The sequence below is a fragment of the Pristiophorus japonicus genome, chromosome 2 (genome assembly GCF_044704955.1).
Source record: "Pristiophorus japonicus isolate sPriJap1 chromosome 2, sPriJap1.hap1, whole genome shotgun sequence".
Classification (NCBI taxonomy): domain Eukaryota; kingdom Metazoa; phylum Chordata; class Chondrichthyes; family Pristiophoridae; genus Pristiophorus; species Pristiophorus japonicus.
In genome coordinates this window covers 130,125,297-130,142,620 of record NC_091978.1, presented here as the reverse complement: position 1 = coordinate 130,142,620, position 17,324 = coordinate 130,125,297, and the positions used below count along the sequence as shown (strand labels likewise).

The 17,324-nt window shown below is 51.8% G+C and overlaps 1 protein-coding gene across 4 annotated transcripts in view; it reads right to left on the bottom strand.

The window, feature by feature from the left end:
- rnf180a (ring finger protein 180a) overlaps nucleotides 1–16,523 on the bottom strand; it is a 287,825-nt gene extending 271,302 nt beyond the window's left edge. Inside the window, exon 1 of one of the 4 annotated variants that reach the window (XM_070862558.1) lies at nucleotides 16,073–16,523. In XM_070862558.1, coding sequence (XP_070718659.1) covers nucleotides 16,073–16,152 — 80 coding nt within the window. In that variant the 5' untranslated portion in view covers nucleotides 16,153–16,523. The remainder of the gene's footprint in view (nucleotides 1–16,072) is intronic. The other 3 variants (XM_070862559.1, XM_070862560.1, XM_070862561.1) reach the window with 3 other exon arrangements.
- Nucleotides 16,524–17,324: the final 801 nt, after the last annotated feature.

The window sequence follows — 17,324 nt, the reverse complement described above, 5'->3', positions numbered from 1 at the left end:
AACAGGGTCCGTGAATATTACGGGGCTCTGTTCTCTCCGGATCCGTCCAGCGAGGAAGCGCGTAGAGTTTTGTGGGAGGACCTGCCGAAGGTCGGCCCGGAGGGCGCCGAAAATCTGGAAGCTCCGCTAAGCCTGGCGGAGCTGACCGGTGCCCTCGCCCGGCTCTCGAGGGGAAAATCCCCGGGGCTGGACGGGCTGACCGTGGAGTTCCACAGGGCGTTCTGGGACGTCCTGGGGGGCGACTACGCGCGGGTCCTGGGGGAAAGTCTGGCGACCGGGGAGATGCCCCTCTCTTGGCGCAGGGCAGTCATCGTCCTGCTGCCTAAGAAGGGCGATCTCCGCCTCCTTAAGAACTGGCGCCCGGTCTCCCTCCTCAGCACGGACTACAAAATCTTCGCCAGGGCGATGTCTGCTCGCCTTGGTGCCGTGCTGGACCACATGATCCACCCCGACCAGTCATACACGGTCCCGGGCCGGACAATCCACGACAACATCCATCTGGTCCGGGACCTCATCCATTGCTCCCAGGAGGCTGGTCTGTCGGTCGCCTTCCTATCCCTCGACCAAGAGAAGGCGTTCGACAGGGTGGATCACGACTATCTGCTCGGAACTCTGCGCGCTTTCGGGTTCGGGACGCATTTCGTCGCCCGGATCCGACTTTTGTACGCCGCCGCGGAGTGTCTGATTAAGGTTAACGGGTCCTTGACGGCGCCCCTTCGCTTTAGGAGAGGGGTACGCCAGGGATGCCCCATGTCCGGCCAGTTATACGCCGTTTGCGTGGAGCCTTTCCTGCGCCTCTTGCGGACGAGGTTGACGGGACTGGCTCTGCAAGGGCCGGGCGTGGAGGTCGTCCTCTCGGCTTACGCCGATGACGTGCTCCTCGCGGTAGAGGATCCCGCTGACCTGCGGAGGATGCGTGAGTGCCAGGAGATTTACTCGGCCGCGTCCTCCGCCAGGATCAACTGGGAGAAATGTTCCGGACTCCTGGTGGGTCAGTGGCGGGTGGACTCCCTGCCGGAGGAGCTCAGGCCTTTTGCCTGGAGCACGACCCATCTCCTCTATCTGGGAGTCTACCTTAGCCCCGACGAGGAAGCCTGGCCGGCGAACTGGCAGGAGCTGGAGGCCAAGGTCGCCGCTCGCCTAGGGCGCTGGACAGGACTGCTCCGAGTGCTGTCCTACAGGGGTCGAGCGCTAGTCATAAACCAGCTGGTGGCCGCAATGCTGTGGTACCGGCTGGTCACTTTGACCCCTCCCCCTGCGTTTGTCGCCAAGATACAGAAGAAGCTGGTGGACTTCTTCTGGAACAACAGGAAGCACTGGGTCTCTGTCGCGGTCTTGAGTCTCCCGCTTGAGGAGGGCGGTCAGTCGTTGGTGTGCGTCAGCGCCCAGCTCGCGACTTTCCGTCTTCAGACCCTGCAGAGATACCTTTACGTCGAGCCCCCTCCTAGGTGGTGTGCTCTGGCGAGGTATTTCTTCCGCCAGCAGCTCGACCTCAATTATGACACGCAGCTCCTGTTTGTGAACTTGGGGGGTGCCAGGACCGCCCTCCGGGAGCTGCCTGTCTTTTACAGGGAACTCATCAGGGTCTGGAACAAAGTCTCCACCAAGCGCAGCTCTCCGCCGGCTGGAGTGGCGGCCGTCCTGCAGGAACCGCTGCTCGGGAATCCGTACCTCCACGGCCGAGGCTTCATGTGGCGGTCGGAAGAGAGGGCTGTGGCTGGTGAGGTGACCAGGGTCAGGGACCTGCTCGATGGCGGAGGAGCGGGCTGGATGGCGCCAGTCACGCTGGCGCGGCGCCTAAATTCTGCCAACGTCCGCCGCGCGGCCGATGCCATCGAGTCGCTAAAAACAGCTCTGGGCCCTGACTCCGTTAGGTGTATCGAGGAGGCTCAAGCACGTGGGGAGATCCCGTCCGAACTGACCCCCGTCCGGACGGAATTCCTCATCGGCGCCAAACCCCGGAACCTCCCTCGGGGGCCGGCGCCTCACAACTTGAGCCGCCTCGGGGAAATCCCCTCCGTGCCTTTCAGTTCCGCGCGGAGGGGTTTCCTGTATGGGCTGCTCCTGCACACCCTCAACTTTGCCATCCTCGCCGGCCGTCCGGACACGCCATGGCGTACCATCTTGCCGTCCGGAGGAGGCGGGGGTCCCCGATGGAGGGCCCTCTACGCAGGGGTCCTCCCACTATTCATCGGGGACTTGGCCTGGAGGGTGGTGCACGGAGCAGTGCCGTGCAACAAATTTTTAAGCCGGTTCACGGACTCCCAGGCCGCCTGCAATTTCTGCGGTCTGGAGGAGTCCGTGTTCCATGTTTTTATGGAATGCACGAGGTTGCAGCCCCTGTTTTATTATTTGAAGGGGCTGCTCCTGAAATTCTGGCTGCACTTCAGTCCCACTCTCCTGATCTTTGGGCACCCTGTGCGGAGGGGAGCGGGTAGGTCCGAAGGCCTCCTCGTAGGACTGCTCCTGGGCACGGCCAAGGGTGCCATCAGCCGGTCCAGGCAGCGGGCGGTCGAGGGGGTCGTTCAACCTGACTGCCTGCCTCTCTTCCGCTCTTACATCCGGTCCAGGGTGTCCTTGGAGATGGAGCACGCGGTGTCCACCGGTACGCTCGCGGCCTTCCGCGAGAGGTGGGCACCGGAGGGACTGGAGTGCATCATCACGCCCGGCAACCAAATTTTAATTTGATTTTACGTTTTAAAGTTTAACTTGTTTTAATTGCCGGTGTTTTTAGTGTCCCCCTCTCCTTTTATAGGGGGCACTGGAAAAATTTGATTTTAGCGCCCCCAAAAAAAAAAAAAAAAAAAAAAAAAAAAAAAAAAAAAAAAATAAATAAATAAAAAAGGGGCCTTGTAAATGTCTTGTGTGTGTCATCCAGGTCGGGTGGCACGGATACATGTTTTATGTTTTTGCAGGTGAACTCCAAAAAGAGTTTCATGCACAAGGAGGCGGGCCCTTGACAAAGGAGCAGCACCTTGAGCTGCGCGAGCTCGAGGGACTCCTCGCTGGGCTGCGGAGGGAGCGGAGTTCAACAAAAGACTTCGCTCCCTCCCCCACAATAGGTTAAGGTAGAGGTTGCACTATGCTTTTGCCATGAAGATAACCATAGCCAGCCTCAACATCAACGGCGGCAGAGGGGCACGCCGTAGATTTGACAATTTTTCGCTCCTGCGGGAGGGGAAATATGCGGTGTGCTTCCTGCAAGAAACCCACACCGTTCCGGGAGACGAAGCCACGTGGCTCCTGGAATGGCAAGGAGAGGTCCGCATGAGCCACCTCACCGCCATTTCAAGTGGGGTGGCCATCTTGCTGGGCCCGCATTTTCAGCCGGAGATCTTGGGGGTCGAGGAGCCCGTGCCAGGCCGCTTGCTGCACGTAACGGTTCGCCTGGGGGACGTGCCGCTCCATCTCGTGAACGTGTACGCCCCTCATCCCGGCCCGCAGCAGACGCGCTTCTTTGAAGAGGTGTCCGCTCTTCTTGGCTCCGTCGACGTCGGCGACTGCATTGTCCTCGGGGGGGATTTTAACTGCACCCTCGAGGCGAGGGACCGCTCCGGTGCCCCGCAGTGCATGACGGCGATGGAGAAGTTGAGGGACCTGGTCGGGTCCTTCGACTTGGTGGACGTCTGGCGAAATCTCCACCCCGACTCCAGCGCCTTTACTTGGGTGAGGCCTGGAGTTGGATGGTCTAGAGTCGACCGCCTTTACGTGTCTCGGGCGTACGTTTCCTGCGTCCCGGCGGCCTCCATGCGGCCGGTGCCGTGCTCGGACCACCACCTGGTGTGGGCGGAGCTCGCTTCGCTCCGCGCGAGGACGGGGTCCGCGTACTGGCACTTTAACAACCGGCTGCTGGAGGACGTGCGGTTCCAGGACTCGTTCCGTCGATTCTGGTCCGACTGGAGAAGGAAGCAGGGGGGCTTCCCCTCCTTGAGGCTATGGTGGGACGTGGGCAAGGCTCACGTCCGCGTCTTCTGTCAAGAGTACGCGAGGGGGTCGACCAAGAGGCGGGCGGCCAGAGTCGGGCGCCTAGAAAAAGAGGTGCTCGACCTGGAAGCCCGTCTCGGTCAAGTCGTCCAGGACCCGGCCCTGCGGACGGTGTACGAAGCGAAGAAGGCCGCGCTGAAGGACCTGCAGCTCGTCGGGTCCCGAGGCGCGTTCGTGAGGTCGCGGATCCGGTTCCTGCGGGATCTGGACCGCGGCTCCCCCTTCTTCTACTCGCTGGAAAAAAGGCAGAGTGTCCGTAAGCAGCTCTTGACGCTGCTGGCCGACGACGGCTCTCTCGTCTCGGATCCGGAGGGCGTCAACAACAGGGTCCGTGAATATTACGGGGCTCTGTTCTCTCCGGATCCGTCCAGCGAGGAAGCGCGTAGAGTTTTGTGGGAGGACCTGCCGAAGGTCGGCCCGGAGGGCGCCGAAAATCTGGAAGCTCCGCTAAGCCTGGCGGAGCTGACCGGTGCCCTCGCCCGGCTCTCGAGGGGAAAATCCCCGGGGCTGGACGGGCTGACCGTGGAGTTCCACAGGGCGTTCTGGGACGTCCTGGGGGGCGACTACGCGCGGGTCCTGGGGGAAAGTCTGGCGACCGGGGAGATGCCCCTCTCTTGGCGCAGGGCAGTCATCGTCCTGCTGCCTAAGAAGGGCGATCTCCGCCTCCTTAAGAACTGGCGCCCGGTCTCCCTCCTCAGCACGGACTACAAAATCTTCGCCAGGGCGATGTCTGCTCGCCTTGGTGCCGTGCTGGACCACATGATCCACCCCGACCAGTCATACACGGTCCCGGGCCGGACAATCCACGACAACATCCATCTGGTCCGGGACCTCATCCATTGCTCCCAGGAGGCTGGTCTGTCGGTCGCCTTCCTATCCCTCGACCAAGAGAAGGCGTTCGACAGGGTGGATCACGACTATCTGCTCGGAACTCTGCGCGCTTTCGGGTTCGGGACGCATTTCGTCGCCCGGATCCGACTTTTGTACGCCGCCGCGGAGTGTCTGATTAAGGTTAACGGGTCCTTGACGGCGCCCCTTCGCTTTAGGAGAGGGGTACGCCAGGGATGCCCCATGTCCGGCCAGTTATACGCCGTTTGCGTGGAGCCTTTCCTGCGCCTCTTGCGGACGAGGTTGACGGGACTGGCTCTGCAAGGGCCGGGCGTGGAGGTCGTCCTCTCGGCTTACGCCGATGACGTGCTCCTCGCGGTAGAGGATCCCGCTGACCTGCGGAGGATGCGTGAGTGCCAGGAGATTTACTCGGCCGCGTCCTCCGCCAGGATCAACTGGGAGAAATGTTCCGGACTCCTGGTGGGTCAGTGGCGGGTGGACTCCCTGCCGGAGGAGCTCAGGCCTTTTGCCTGGAGCACGACCCATCTCCTCTATCTGGGAGTCTACCTTAGCCCCGACGAGGAAGCCTGGCCGGCGAACTGGCAGGAGCTGGAGGCCAAGGTCGCCGCTCGCCTAGGGCGCTGGACAGGACTGCTCCGAGTGCTGTCCTACAGGGGTCGAGCGCTAGTCATAAACCAGCTGGTGGCCGCAATGCTGTGGTACCGGCTGGTCACTTTGACCCCTCCCCCTGCGTTTGTCGCCAAGATACAGAAGAAGCTGGTGGACTTCTTCTGGAACAACAGGAAGCACTGGGTCTCTGTCGCGGTCTTGAGTCTCCCGCTTGAGGAGGGCGGTCAGTCGTTGGTGTGCGTCAGCGCCCAGCTCGCGACTTTCCGTCTTCAGACCCTGCAGAGATACCTTTACGTCGAGCCCCCTCCTAGGTGGTGTGCTCTGGCGAGGTATTTCTTCCGCCAGCAGCTCGACCTCAATTATGACACGCAGCTCCTGTTTGTGAACTTGGGGGGTGCCAGGACCGCCCTCCGGGAGCTGCCTGTCTTTTACAGGGAACTCATCAGGGTCTGGAACAAAGTCTCCACCAAGCGCAGCTCTCCGCCGGCTGGAGTGGCGGCCGTCCTGCAGGAACCGCTGCTCGGGAATCCGTACCTCCACGGCCGAGGCTTCATGTGGCGGTCGGAAGAGAGGGCTGTGGCTGGTGAGGTGACCAGGGTCAGGGACCTGCTCGATGGCGGAGGAGCGGGCTGGATGGCGCCAGTCACGCTGGCGCGGCGCCTAAATTCTGCCAACGTCCGCCGCGCGGCCGATGCCATCGAGTCGCTAAAAACAGCTCTGGGCCCTGACTCCGTTAGGTGTATCGAGGAGGCTCAAGCACGTGGGGAGATCCCGTCCGAACTGACCCCCGTCCGGACGGAATTCCTCATCGGCGCCAAACCCCGGAACCTCCCTCGGGGGCCGGCGCCTCACAACTTGAGCCGCCTCGGGGAAATCCCCTCCGTGCCTTTCAGTTCCGCGCGGAGGGGTTTCCTGTACGGGCTGCTCCTGCACACCCTCAACTTTGCCATCCTCGCCGGCCGTCCGGACACGCCATGGCGTACCATCTTGCCGTCCGGAGGAGGCGGGGGTCCCCGATGGAGGGCCCTCTACGCAGGGGTCCTCCCACTATTCATCGGGGACTTGGCCTGGAGGGTGGTGCACGGAGCAGTGCCGTGCAACAAATTTTTAAGCCGGTTCACGGAATCCCAGGCCGCCTGCAATTTCTGCGGTCTGGAGGAGTCCGTGTTCCATGTTTTTATGGAATGCACGAGGTTGCAGCCCCTGTTTTATTATTTGAAGGGGCTGCTCCTGAAATTCTGGCTGCACTTCAGTCCCACTCTCCTGATCTTTGGGCACCCTGTGCGGAGGGGAGCGGGTAGGTCCGAAGGCCTCCTCGTAGGACTGCTCCTGGGCACGGCCAAGGGTGCCATCAGCCGGTCCAGGCAGCGGGCGGTCGAGGGGGTCGTTCAACCTGACTGCCTGCCTCTCTTCCGCTCTTACATCCGGTCCAGGGTGTCCTTGGAGATGGAGCACGCGGTGTCCACCGGTACGCTCGCGGCCTTCCGCGAGAGGTGGGCACCGGAGGGACTGGAGTGCATCATCACGCCCGGCAACCAAATTTTAATTTGATTTTACGTTTTAAAGTTTAACTTGTTTTAATTGCCGGTGTTTTTAGTGTCCCCCTCTCCTTTTATAGGGGGCACTGGAAAAATTTGATTTTAGCGCCCCAAAAAAAAAAAAAAAAAAAAAAAAAAAAAAAGGGGGGCCTTGAAAATGTCTGCTGTGTCACCCAGGTCGGGTGGCACAGTTTAATGTTGTTTATGTTTTGCAGGTAGACTCCTAAAAGAGTTTCATGCACAAGGACCCCCAGGTCCCTCTGCACCGCAGCATGTTGTAATTTCTCCCCATTCAAATAATATTCCCTTTTACTGTTTTTTTTTCCAAGGTGGATGACCTCACATTTTCCGACATTGTATTCCATCTGCCAAACCTTAGCCCATTCGCTTAACCTATCTAAATCTCTTTGCAGCCTCTCTGTGTCCTCTACACAACCCGCTTTCCCACTAATCTTTGTGTCATCTGCAAATTTTGTTACACTACACTCTGTCCCCTCTTCCAGGTCACCTATGTATGTTGTAAACAGTTGTGGTCCCAGCACCGATCCCTGTGGCACACCACTAACCACCGATTTCCAACCCGAAAAGGACCCATTTATCCCGACTCTCTGCTTTCTGTTCGCCAGCCAATTCTCTATCCATGCTAATACATTTCCTCTGACTCCGCGTACCTTTATCTTCTGCAGTAACCTTTTGTGTGGCACCTTATCAAATGCCTTTTGGAAATCTAAATACACCACATCCATCGGTACACCTCTATCCACCATGCTCGTTATATCCTCAAAGAATTCCAGTAAATTAGTTAAACATGATTTCCCCTTCATGAATCCATGTTGCGTCTACTTGATTGCACTATTCCTATCTAGATGTCCCGCTATTTCTTCCTTAATGATAGCTTCAAGCATTTTCCCCACTACAGATGTTAAACTAACCGACCTATAGTTACCTGCCTTTTGTCTGCCCCCTTTTTTTTAAACAGAGGCATTACATTAGCTGCTTTCCAATCTGCTGGTACCTCCCCAGAGTCCAGAGAATTTTGGTAGATTAGAACGAATGCATCTGCTATAACTTCCGCCATCTCTTTTAATACCCTAGGATGCATTTCATCAGGACCAGGGGACTTGTCTACCTTGAGTCCCATTAGCCTGTCCAGCACTACCCCTCTAGTGATAGTGATAGTGATTATCTCAAGGTCCTCCCTTCCCACATTACCGTGACCAGCAATTTTTGGCATGGTCACAGGAAGGAAAGATGCAAATCAGTTTAATCTTATGTTTTATATATTTCTTGGCATTCGCTAAAAAAACTATACCCTGAACATATGTACCATACTCTCCCACATAATCTAGGCTGACACTTCAATGTAGTACTGAGGAAGTACTGTAGTGTTAGAGATGTTAAACCGAGACCCTGTCCATCTGTTCAGATGGACATTAACGATCCCACAGCACTTTTCTGAAGATGTGCAGGAAATTCTCCTAGTGTCCTGGCCAACATTCATCCTCAAACAATAGCAACAAAACAGATGAACTGGTCACTCACCTCATTGCTTTTTGTTTTGTCCAGCCTATAAAAGGCTATGACATTAGGGCCAATGGGATAGTTTCTCAAACAGGAATTCCCGTGGCTCCTGCTTCCTGAGCACCCAGCGATTGGATATCATAAAGAAAAAGGCATCCAGGTCCTTGGTGGGGTGTAAATGAGGATCGGTCTTGGTTGTATTACATCCTGAAAACCTTCCGGGTGCATCGTGGCATTCAACAGCATTACTATTGCCGAATCCCCCTCCATCAACATCCTGGGGGTTACCACTGACCAGAAACTTAAATACTGTGGCTGCAAGAGCACATCGGAGGCTGGGTATTCTGCAGCAAGTGCCTCACCTCCTGACTCCCCAAAGCCTTTCCACTATCTACAAGACACAAGTCAGGAGTCTGATGGAATACTCTTCACTTGCCTGGATGAGTGCAGCTCCAACAACACTCAGGAAGCTCGACACCATTCAGGACAAAGCGGCCTGCTTGAGTGGCACCCCATCCACCACTTTAAACATTCACTCCCTCAACTTCTGGTGCAACGTGTTTGCAGTGTGTACTATCTACAAGATGCAGTGCAGCAACTCGCCAAAGCTTCTTCAGCAGCATCTCCCAAACTCACGACCTCTACCACCTGGAAGGACAAGGGCAGCAAGCACATGGGAACACTATCACCTGAAAGTTCCCCTCAAAGTTACACACCATCGTGACTTGGAAATATATCACCATTCATACATCGTCGCTGGATCAAAATCCTGGAACTCCCTCCCTAACAGCACTATGGGAGTACCTTCACCATACAGACTGCAGCAGTTCAAGAAGGCGGCTCATGACCACCTTCTCACGGGCAATTAGGGATGGCCAATAAATTCTGGCCTTGCCAGCCATGTTCACATCCTCATATCCCAAGAACAAATTTTTAAAAGTTGTCCCGCACCCCCCCCCCCCCAAATCTATAAAGGATGCCGATTATCAAAGGTGAACCCTTTTAATCTGACTCATCTCCTGCCACTAAGTAGGTGTTAAGCCTACTTCCCCAGTAGGTTCAAGTTGTGCCCAAATAGATGTGGGCGACCGCCAGAGATATTTAAAATAGATGAACTCATCCTGATCTCAGATACCCGGAGAGAGTCATCGGCAAAGGGGCCAAGGATCTTCAGCACCAGTATTTCCTTTTTATGATCTCTTCATCTCAGCTGTCCCTATTTTATTCTGGAATGCCATTTGAAAATCTCATCACCCATCAATTAATATTTGTGTCTCTTGATGTTTTGTCTATTGTCTACCTTTGTACATTCTTCTTTTGTTCAAAAAATTTGGTTCAAGATTTTCAAGTATTATTGCAACACCAATCATTTTTGAAGTTGCATTTATCCTTCAAAGCAATTATCCTCACAGCCGTGGCTGAGCTTCGAGCAGTACTTCCAGTATAAAGTACTCCTCTCTATACTTCTCTCCTCCTTTAAACTATCATAAAATTATTCATGGAATTATTCCAGTCCAAATTAGTACTGAAAAGAAAAGAAAATTACATTTATGACGTGCCTGACCAAGGGCTTCTGTGTGATCTCTTGTAGTCTGATCCAGACAAAGATGTATTGGGTAAATTTCACCGCCTTAGGCAGTAATCTGTCAGAACGGATCGCCCACCTGTTGTAGAATGAAAATCAGTGGGTTCTAAAATGGGCGAGTGATCCACTCTGCCAGATTATCGCCCAAGCAGACCACAAATACCTCCAAATGACCTAAAATTCTCCTGACACAAAAGTAATCATTGAAGTATTTCTCATGAATGAAAGAATCACGATACGAAGGCATATCTGGTGCAAAATTCAATTTTCCAACTATCGAAGAATTAATCATTTTGCACTTTTGAGCAGCGTTATGACTCTACAATCCAAAGCATTCCTCAGCTATTTTTAGATGCAGATGGACCTGCTGTTCATTTCTAGAATTATGTTTTACATCAGATTACCAGCATTTACAGTTTATTTTGCTATTTATTTCTTCAGTTAGGACTATATTTCACTTCCTTAGGATTTGAACTCACTTCCACAAGGCCTTTCATTTTACATCCTGCAAAATTTGCAAACCCAAAGTAAATAACCTTTGAAAAACCTTTCCTATTGTGGTTGCTGAACCGGATTAGAATTTTTTTTTAAACTTTGAAACACATGAATGCATTTAATTCACTTTCAGTGAAATGAATGGCAAACCACAAAGAGAAATAAAAATTTGAACTCACTTCCACAAGGCCTTTCCACAAGATGACTTTCTACAAAAATAAAAATTTTCAGAAGGATAGTCGTATAAAACATTTTTTCCTTGCTGAACTCCATTTTTTGAAATAGGTTCCGATACTTAATGCAAGCCAAGTCAAAAGAACATTTAAAATTATGAACCTGTGCCAAACTTATTTCACTAAAGGTAGTCAAGCCACAGTTCTTTCTTGTACACCAATTGCCTTATGCCAGTATTAGACTAATACATTTTGTATCTCTCTCTGGCGATTATAATCAGGGATGCTCAAGATGGCAGACTTAGAGGAGAACAGACATCTCGGGGGGTTGTGGGGCTGGAGGAGATTACAGAGATAGGGAGGGATGAGGCCACGGATGGATTTGAAAATAAGGGTGAGAATTTTGGAATCGAAGCGTTGCTTAACCGGAAGCCAATGTAGGTCAGCAAGCACAGGGGTGATAGGTAAGCGGGACTTGGTGCAAGTTAGGACACGGGCAGCTAAGTTTGGGATCACCTCTAGTTTATATAGGGTAGAATCAAGTACAATTACATCAGGTTGTCAAACATCCATAATAATTAAAGCAAAACAAAGGTGCAAGAAAAATACAAACAGAAATAGTGAAAGGGAAAATAAGATGAAAGCATAAATATTTAAAATATAAAGTGAAAAAAATTTTATTGTTTAGACGTGCTGCTAGAATTGCAGTCAAGATCCTCCGTACCATGCTATTTCTGAAACATAGGTGTTACTCAGGGCTCTTGTATAATTGTGGCAATTATACACATTTCTCAGAAAATAGTTTTGGTTGCCTGATTTTATCCATTTCTCCCTAATTATTCTCGTCTATATCTTTGTTTGGCTCAGAGCCTGAGAGGTCTATGCACACCAGAGAGATAGTCTATACCACAGCAGTATATCAGCTTTCTTCTGCTTACTTGAAGAGTACGTTGCGGAACCAATCAGGGAGCAGGCTATCTTACATCTAGTACTTTGTAATGAGGCAAGATTAATAAATGATCTCGTAGTAAAAGATCCTCTAGGAACGAGTGACCATAATATGGTTGAATTTCAAATTCAGTTGGAGAATGAGAAAGTTGGTTCTCAAACCAGGTTCTTAAGCTTAAATAAAGAAGATTACAAAGGTATGAGGGCAAAGTTGGCTAAAGTGGACTGGGAAAATAAACTAAAGTATGGGATGGTTGATGAGCAGTGGCAGACATTTAAGGAGATATTTCATAACTCGCAACAAAAATATATCCCAATGAGAAGGAAAGACTGTAAGAGAAGAGATAACCATCCGTGGCTAACTAAGGAAATAAGGGATGGTATCAATCTGAAAACAAGGGCATACAATGTGGCCAAGACTAGTGGGAGGCCAGAGGATTGGGAATTATTTAAAAGCCAGCAAAGAACTACTAAAAAAAAATAAGAGTGGGAAGATAGGTAACTAGCACGAAATATAAAAACAAATAGTAAGAGTTTCTACAGGTACATAAAAAGGAAAAGAGTGGCTAAAGTAAATGTTGGTCCCCGAGAGGATGATACTGGGGAATTAATAATCGAGGAGAACAGGGAAATGGCAGAGATGTTGAACAAATACTTTGTATCGGTCTTCACGGTAGAAGACACTAAAAACATCCCAATAGTGTATAATCAAGAGGCTATAGGGAGAATAAAGAGCTGGAGCGCGGGCCCTGGAACATCATGGCCACCCGACCTGCGAGAGGACACCACCGCAGGTCACGAGCATAAGAGCTGGAGCATGTCACTACAACTTCTAGCGTGAGCCGCTCCAAGGGCGAGACGACTTCACGGTGGGCGACTGGGTGACGTCATCAAGGTCCAATGTGCCGTTTAGAGCATGGGCAGGAACATCGACAGCGGAGGAGCGGGAAGGTCGGGGCGGGTGAGCGGCGAGAAATCGTGGCAGAGGTGCGGTGAGTGATTGAGGCATAGGAGATGTGAGAGATCGTAGCTGAGGTGTGGCGAGATGAGCAGCGAGAAATCGTGCAGATATGTGGCGAATGATTGGTGCGGAGGTGCGGTGAGAGATCGTGGCGGAAGTGTGGCGAATGTTTTTTGCGGAGGAGCGGCGAGAGATCGTGGCGGAGGAGCGGTGAGAGATCGTGGCGGAGGTGCGGAAAATGAGCATGCGGGGCTCAGAAAAGCCAAGGGCCATGGGGCAGCACGGGCCAGCCCACACTGCGATATGTGTGTGCACTAGGTCTGTGCAGCAGAGCTGGTCTCCAGTCGTCCTGCTTAACCCTTGCCACTGGATAAAGCCCGAGCTCTGTCAAGCTCGTGTGGTGGCTGATGTGCAACGGTCACCACGTTAAAAAAATTCATGCACAGGCATCTTCCTGGACTTCAGGACTGAAATATCAGGTCCTCCATTGAAATATCTGTGAACTCATCCCTTTTGGTGTGAAAGCAAGTCATCCTCGCCTATGATGATGATGATGATGATAGGGAGGGAGGTACTTAATACAATCACTAATGAAGTAAAATAATGGAACTAAAGGCGGGCAAGTCCCTTGGACCTGATGGTTTACATCCTAGGATCTTAAAAGAACTGGCTGCAGAGATAATGGATGCATTGGTTGTAATCTACCAAAATTCCTTGGATTCTGGGGAGGTCCCAGAGGATTGGAAAACCACAAATGTAATGCCCCTATTTAAAAAAGGAGGCAGACAAAAAGCAGGAAACTATAGACCAGTTAGCCTATCTGTCGTTGGGAAAAGGCTGGAGTCCATTAATCATCATCATCATAGGCAGTTCCTCGATCGAGGATGACTTATTTCCACTTGGGTTCATAGATGTTTCAATGAAGGACCTGATATTCCAGTCCTGAACTCCAATTGAAAGGTGGAAGATGTCTGAGCGTGGATTTTTTTAACGTGTGGTGACCGTTGCACACACGGGCTTGACAGAGCTAGGCCTTTATCCAGTGGCAAGGATTAACCAAGACCAGCTCTGCTGCACAAACCTAATGCACACACATATCGCTGTGTGGGCTGGCCTGTGCTGCCCCTGAGACTTCGCCTCTTCTGGATCCCTTTTGAAAACTGCAGCCGTTCAACCAATAAACCGTTGCAATCAGCGACCTAGCTTCGCAGCCGTCGCCCTCCTGCAGCAGCACGCGATGCTTCCTGAAGTGGTATGCCGTCGCACTCTGTTCCCACTAATGGCCCCAGGCCTGCTGATGGTCTTGCAGGCCGGGACTGCGGCGATTTCCGGGCCGGGCTGTGAAGCCAGGTCGCTGATTATAGTGCGGGCAGGCACAGCAGGAAGGGCGAAGGAGCGGCAAGAGTTTGTAGTCCATTAATAAGGAAGCAGTAGGGAGACATTTGAAAAAGCATGATTCATTCAAGCAGAGTCAGCATGGTTTTATGAAAAGAAAATCATGTTTGATAAATTTGCTGGAGTTCTTTGAGGATGTAATAAGCAGGGTGGATAATGGGAAACCAGTGGATGTGGTGTATTTGGATTTCCAGAAGGCATTCGATAAGGTGCCACACAAGAGTTTCTGCACAAGATAAAAGTTCACGGGGTTGGGGGTAATATATTAGCATGGATAGAGGATTGGCTAACTAATAGAAAACAGAGAGTCAGGATAAACGGGTCATTTTCCAGTTGGCAAACAGTGACTAGTGGGGTGTCGCAGGGATTGGTGCTGGGTCCTCAACTATTTACAATCTATATTAAATGACTTGGATGAAGGGACTGAATGTAATGTAGCCAAGTTTGCTGATGATACAAAGATGGGTGGAAAAACAAATTGTGAGGAGGACACAAAGAAATCTTCAAAAGGATATAGCCAAGCTAAGTGAGTGGGCAAAAATTTGACAGATGGAGTATAATGTGGGAAAATGTGAGGTTATCCACTTTGGCAGATATAATAGAAAAGCAAATTATAATTTAAATGGAGAAAAATTGCAAAGTGTTGCAGGACAGAGGGACCTGGGGGTCCTTGTGCATGAAGCACAAAACATTATTATGCAGGTACAGCAAGTAATCAGGAAGACAAATAGAATGTTGGCCTTTATTGCAAGGGGGATAGAGTATAAAAGCAGAGAAGTCTGCTACAACTGTACAGGGTATTGGTGAGGCCACACCTGGAGTACTGTGTACAGTTTTGGTCTCCATATTTAAGGAAAGATATACTTGCATTGGAGGCTGTTCAGAGAAGGTTGACTAGGTTAACTCCAGAAATGAGGGGGTTGACTTATGAAGATATTGAGTACGTTGGGCCTATATTCATTGAAGTTCAGAAGAATGAGAAGTGATCTTATTGAAACTTATGAGATAATAAAGGGGCTCGACAAGGTAGATGCAGAGAGGATATTTCCACTCATAGGGGAAACTAAACCTAGGGGACATCGACTCAGAATAAGGGGCCACCCAATTAAAACTGAGATGAGGAATTTCTTCTCTCAGAGCGTAGTAAATCTATAGAATTCTCTACCCCAGAGAGCTATGAAGGCTGGGTCATTAAATATACTTAAGGCAGAGATAGATAGATTTTTGAACAATAAGGGAGTAAAGGGCCATTGGGGGGGGGGGGGTGAGGCAGGGAAGTGGAGCTGAGACCATGATCAGATCAGCTGTGATCTTACTGAATGGCGGAGCTGGCTCTAGGGGCCAAATGGCCGACTCCTGCTCCTATTTCTTATGTTCTCATGTTCTGAACTTTAGATTTCCACAGCTCCCGTAACAACACATCAAAATAGTGCATTTATCATATGTCTCAAAGTAACCCTCGAGGAGAAACAGATGCTCATGAGTAGCACAAGTTAGGAAAATGACTAAGGTTTGTCAAAAAAAAACAGGTGTGGAACAGCTCTTTAAATAGTGGGGGCAGTCATGGGAAAACATGTAGTGAATACATTGCGACATTGGAATCAAACAAGGGTGGTCCCATGGAGGCGCTCCACAGAGAAGAGGGGGTAGAGGAGGCTAGAATTACCGCCTATGAAGAATATTGCAGAAAGGTTGAGCAGATTAAGGAGGGTGTACCTACACACCCCAGTCACAAAAGATGTCTCTGACCAAGGTGGTCATAGTGCTTGCATATAGAAAATAAAACCATAACAACTTGCATTTATATAGCAGGGTAAAACTTTCCAAATCACTTCAGCGGACCATTGTCAGACAAAATTTGATACTGTGCCACATAAAGAGAGGTCAAAAGCTTGGTCAAAGAGGTAGGTTTTAAGATTCCCCTAACACAGAAGGAGCAATAAAGGAGAACTGATGTACCCAGTCCATGGTTCCATCCACCACCCTGACCACATCTTTAGTACATTTCAAATACCTCAACACACAAACAGCACAACACAGGAGCTCCGCCACCTTGGAACGAGCTGCTGAGATTCCAGCGTCGACCCCATTCATTCAACGCATGCACCGACTCGGCTTTAAAGCCGCACATTCCGGCCGCTCCACGCACCCTCACACTCCCCGGGGGCCGGTCTATTCACCCTCACCGGGGCCGGGGCCGGGGCCGGGGCCGCTCCCGCTCCACGCACCCTGCCCGGGGGCCGGGACCGCTCCACGCACCCTCCCGCAGTCCGCGGCTCCGCAGCCGGTTCCAGTTCGAGGGCCGCTCTTCAAACCCGGGCCCTTTCTTGCCGTGTTCGCCGGAGGCCCCAGACCCGGCAGCAGCCCAACTGCCGGCTTCAGCTCCCTGCTCCGGTCTCCTCCTCTCCCTGTGTATCTCTCTCTCTCTCTCTCCTCCTCTCCCTGTGTATCTCTCTCTCTCTCTCTCTCCTCCTCTCCCTGAGGTATGTCTCTCTCGCCTCCTCTCCCTCTCCCTGTGTATCTCTCTCCTCCTCTCCCTCTCTATCTCTCTCTCTCTCCTCTTCTCCCTCTCCCTGTGTATCTCTCTCTCTCTCTCTCTCTTCCTCTCCCTGTGTATCTATCTCTCTCCTCCTCTCCCTCTCCCTCTGTATGTCTCTCTCTCTCTCTCTCTCCCTGTGTATCTCTCTCTCTCTCTCCTCCTCTCCCTGTGTATCTCTCTCTCTCTCTCCTCTCCCTGTGTATCTCTCCCTCTCCCGTGTGTGTATCTCTCTCTCTCCCTCTCCCTGTGTATCTCTCTCTCTCTCCTCCTCTCCCGTGTGTATCTCTCTCTCTCTCCCTCTCCCTATGTATCTCTCCTCCTCTCCCTCTCCCTCTGTATGTCTCTCTCTCTCTCTCCCTGTGTATCTCTCTCTCTCTCTCTCTCTCCTCCTCTCCCTCTCCCTGTGTATCTCTCTCTCTCTCTCTCTCTCCTCCTCTCCCTGTGTATCTCTCTCTCTCTCTCTCTCTCTCTCTCCTCCTCTCCCTGTGTATCTCTCTCTCTCTCTCCTCCTCTCCCTCTCCCTCTGTATGTCTCTCTCTCTCCCTCTCCCTGTGTATGTCTCTCTCTCTCTCTCTCCCTCTCCCTGTGTATGTCTCTCTCTCTCCCCCCCCCCTCTCCCTGTGTATGTCTCTCTCCCTCTCCCTGTGTATGTCTCCCTCTCCCTGTGTATGTCTCTCTCCCTCTCCCTGTGTATGTTTCTCTCTCTCCCTCTCCCTGTGTATGTCTC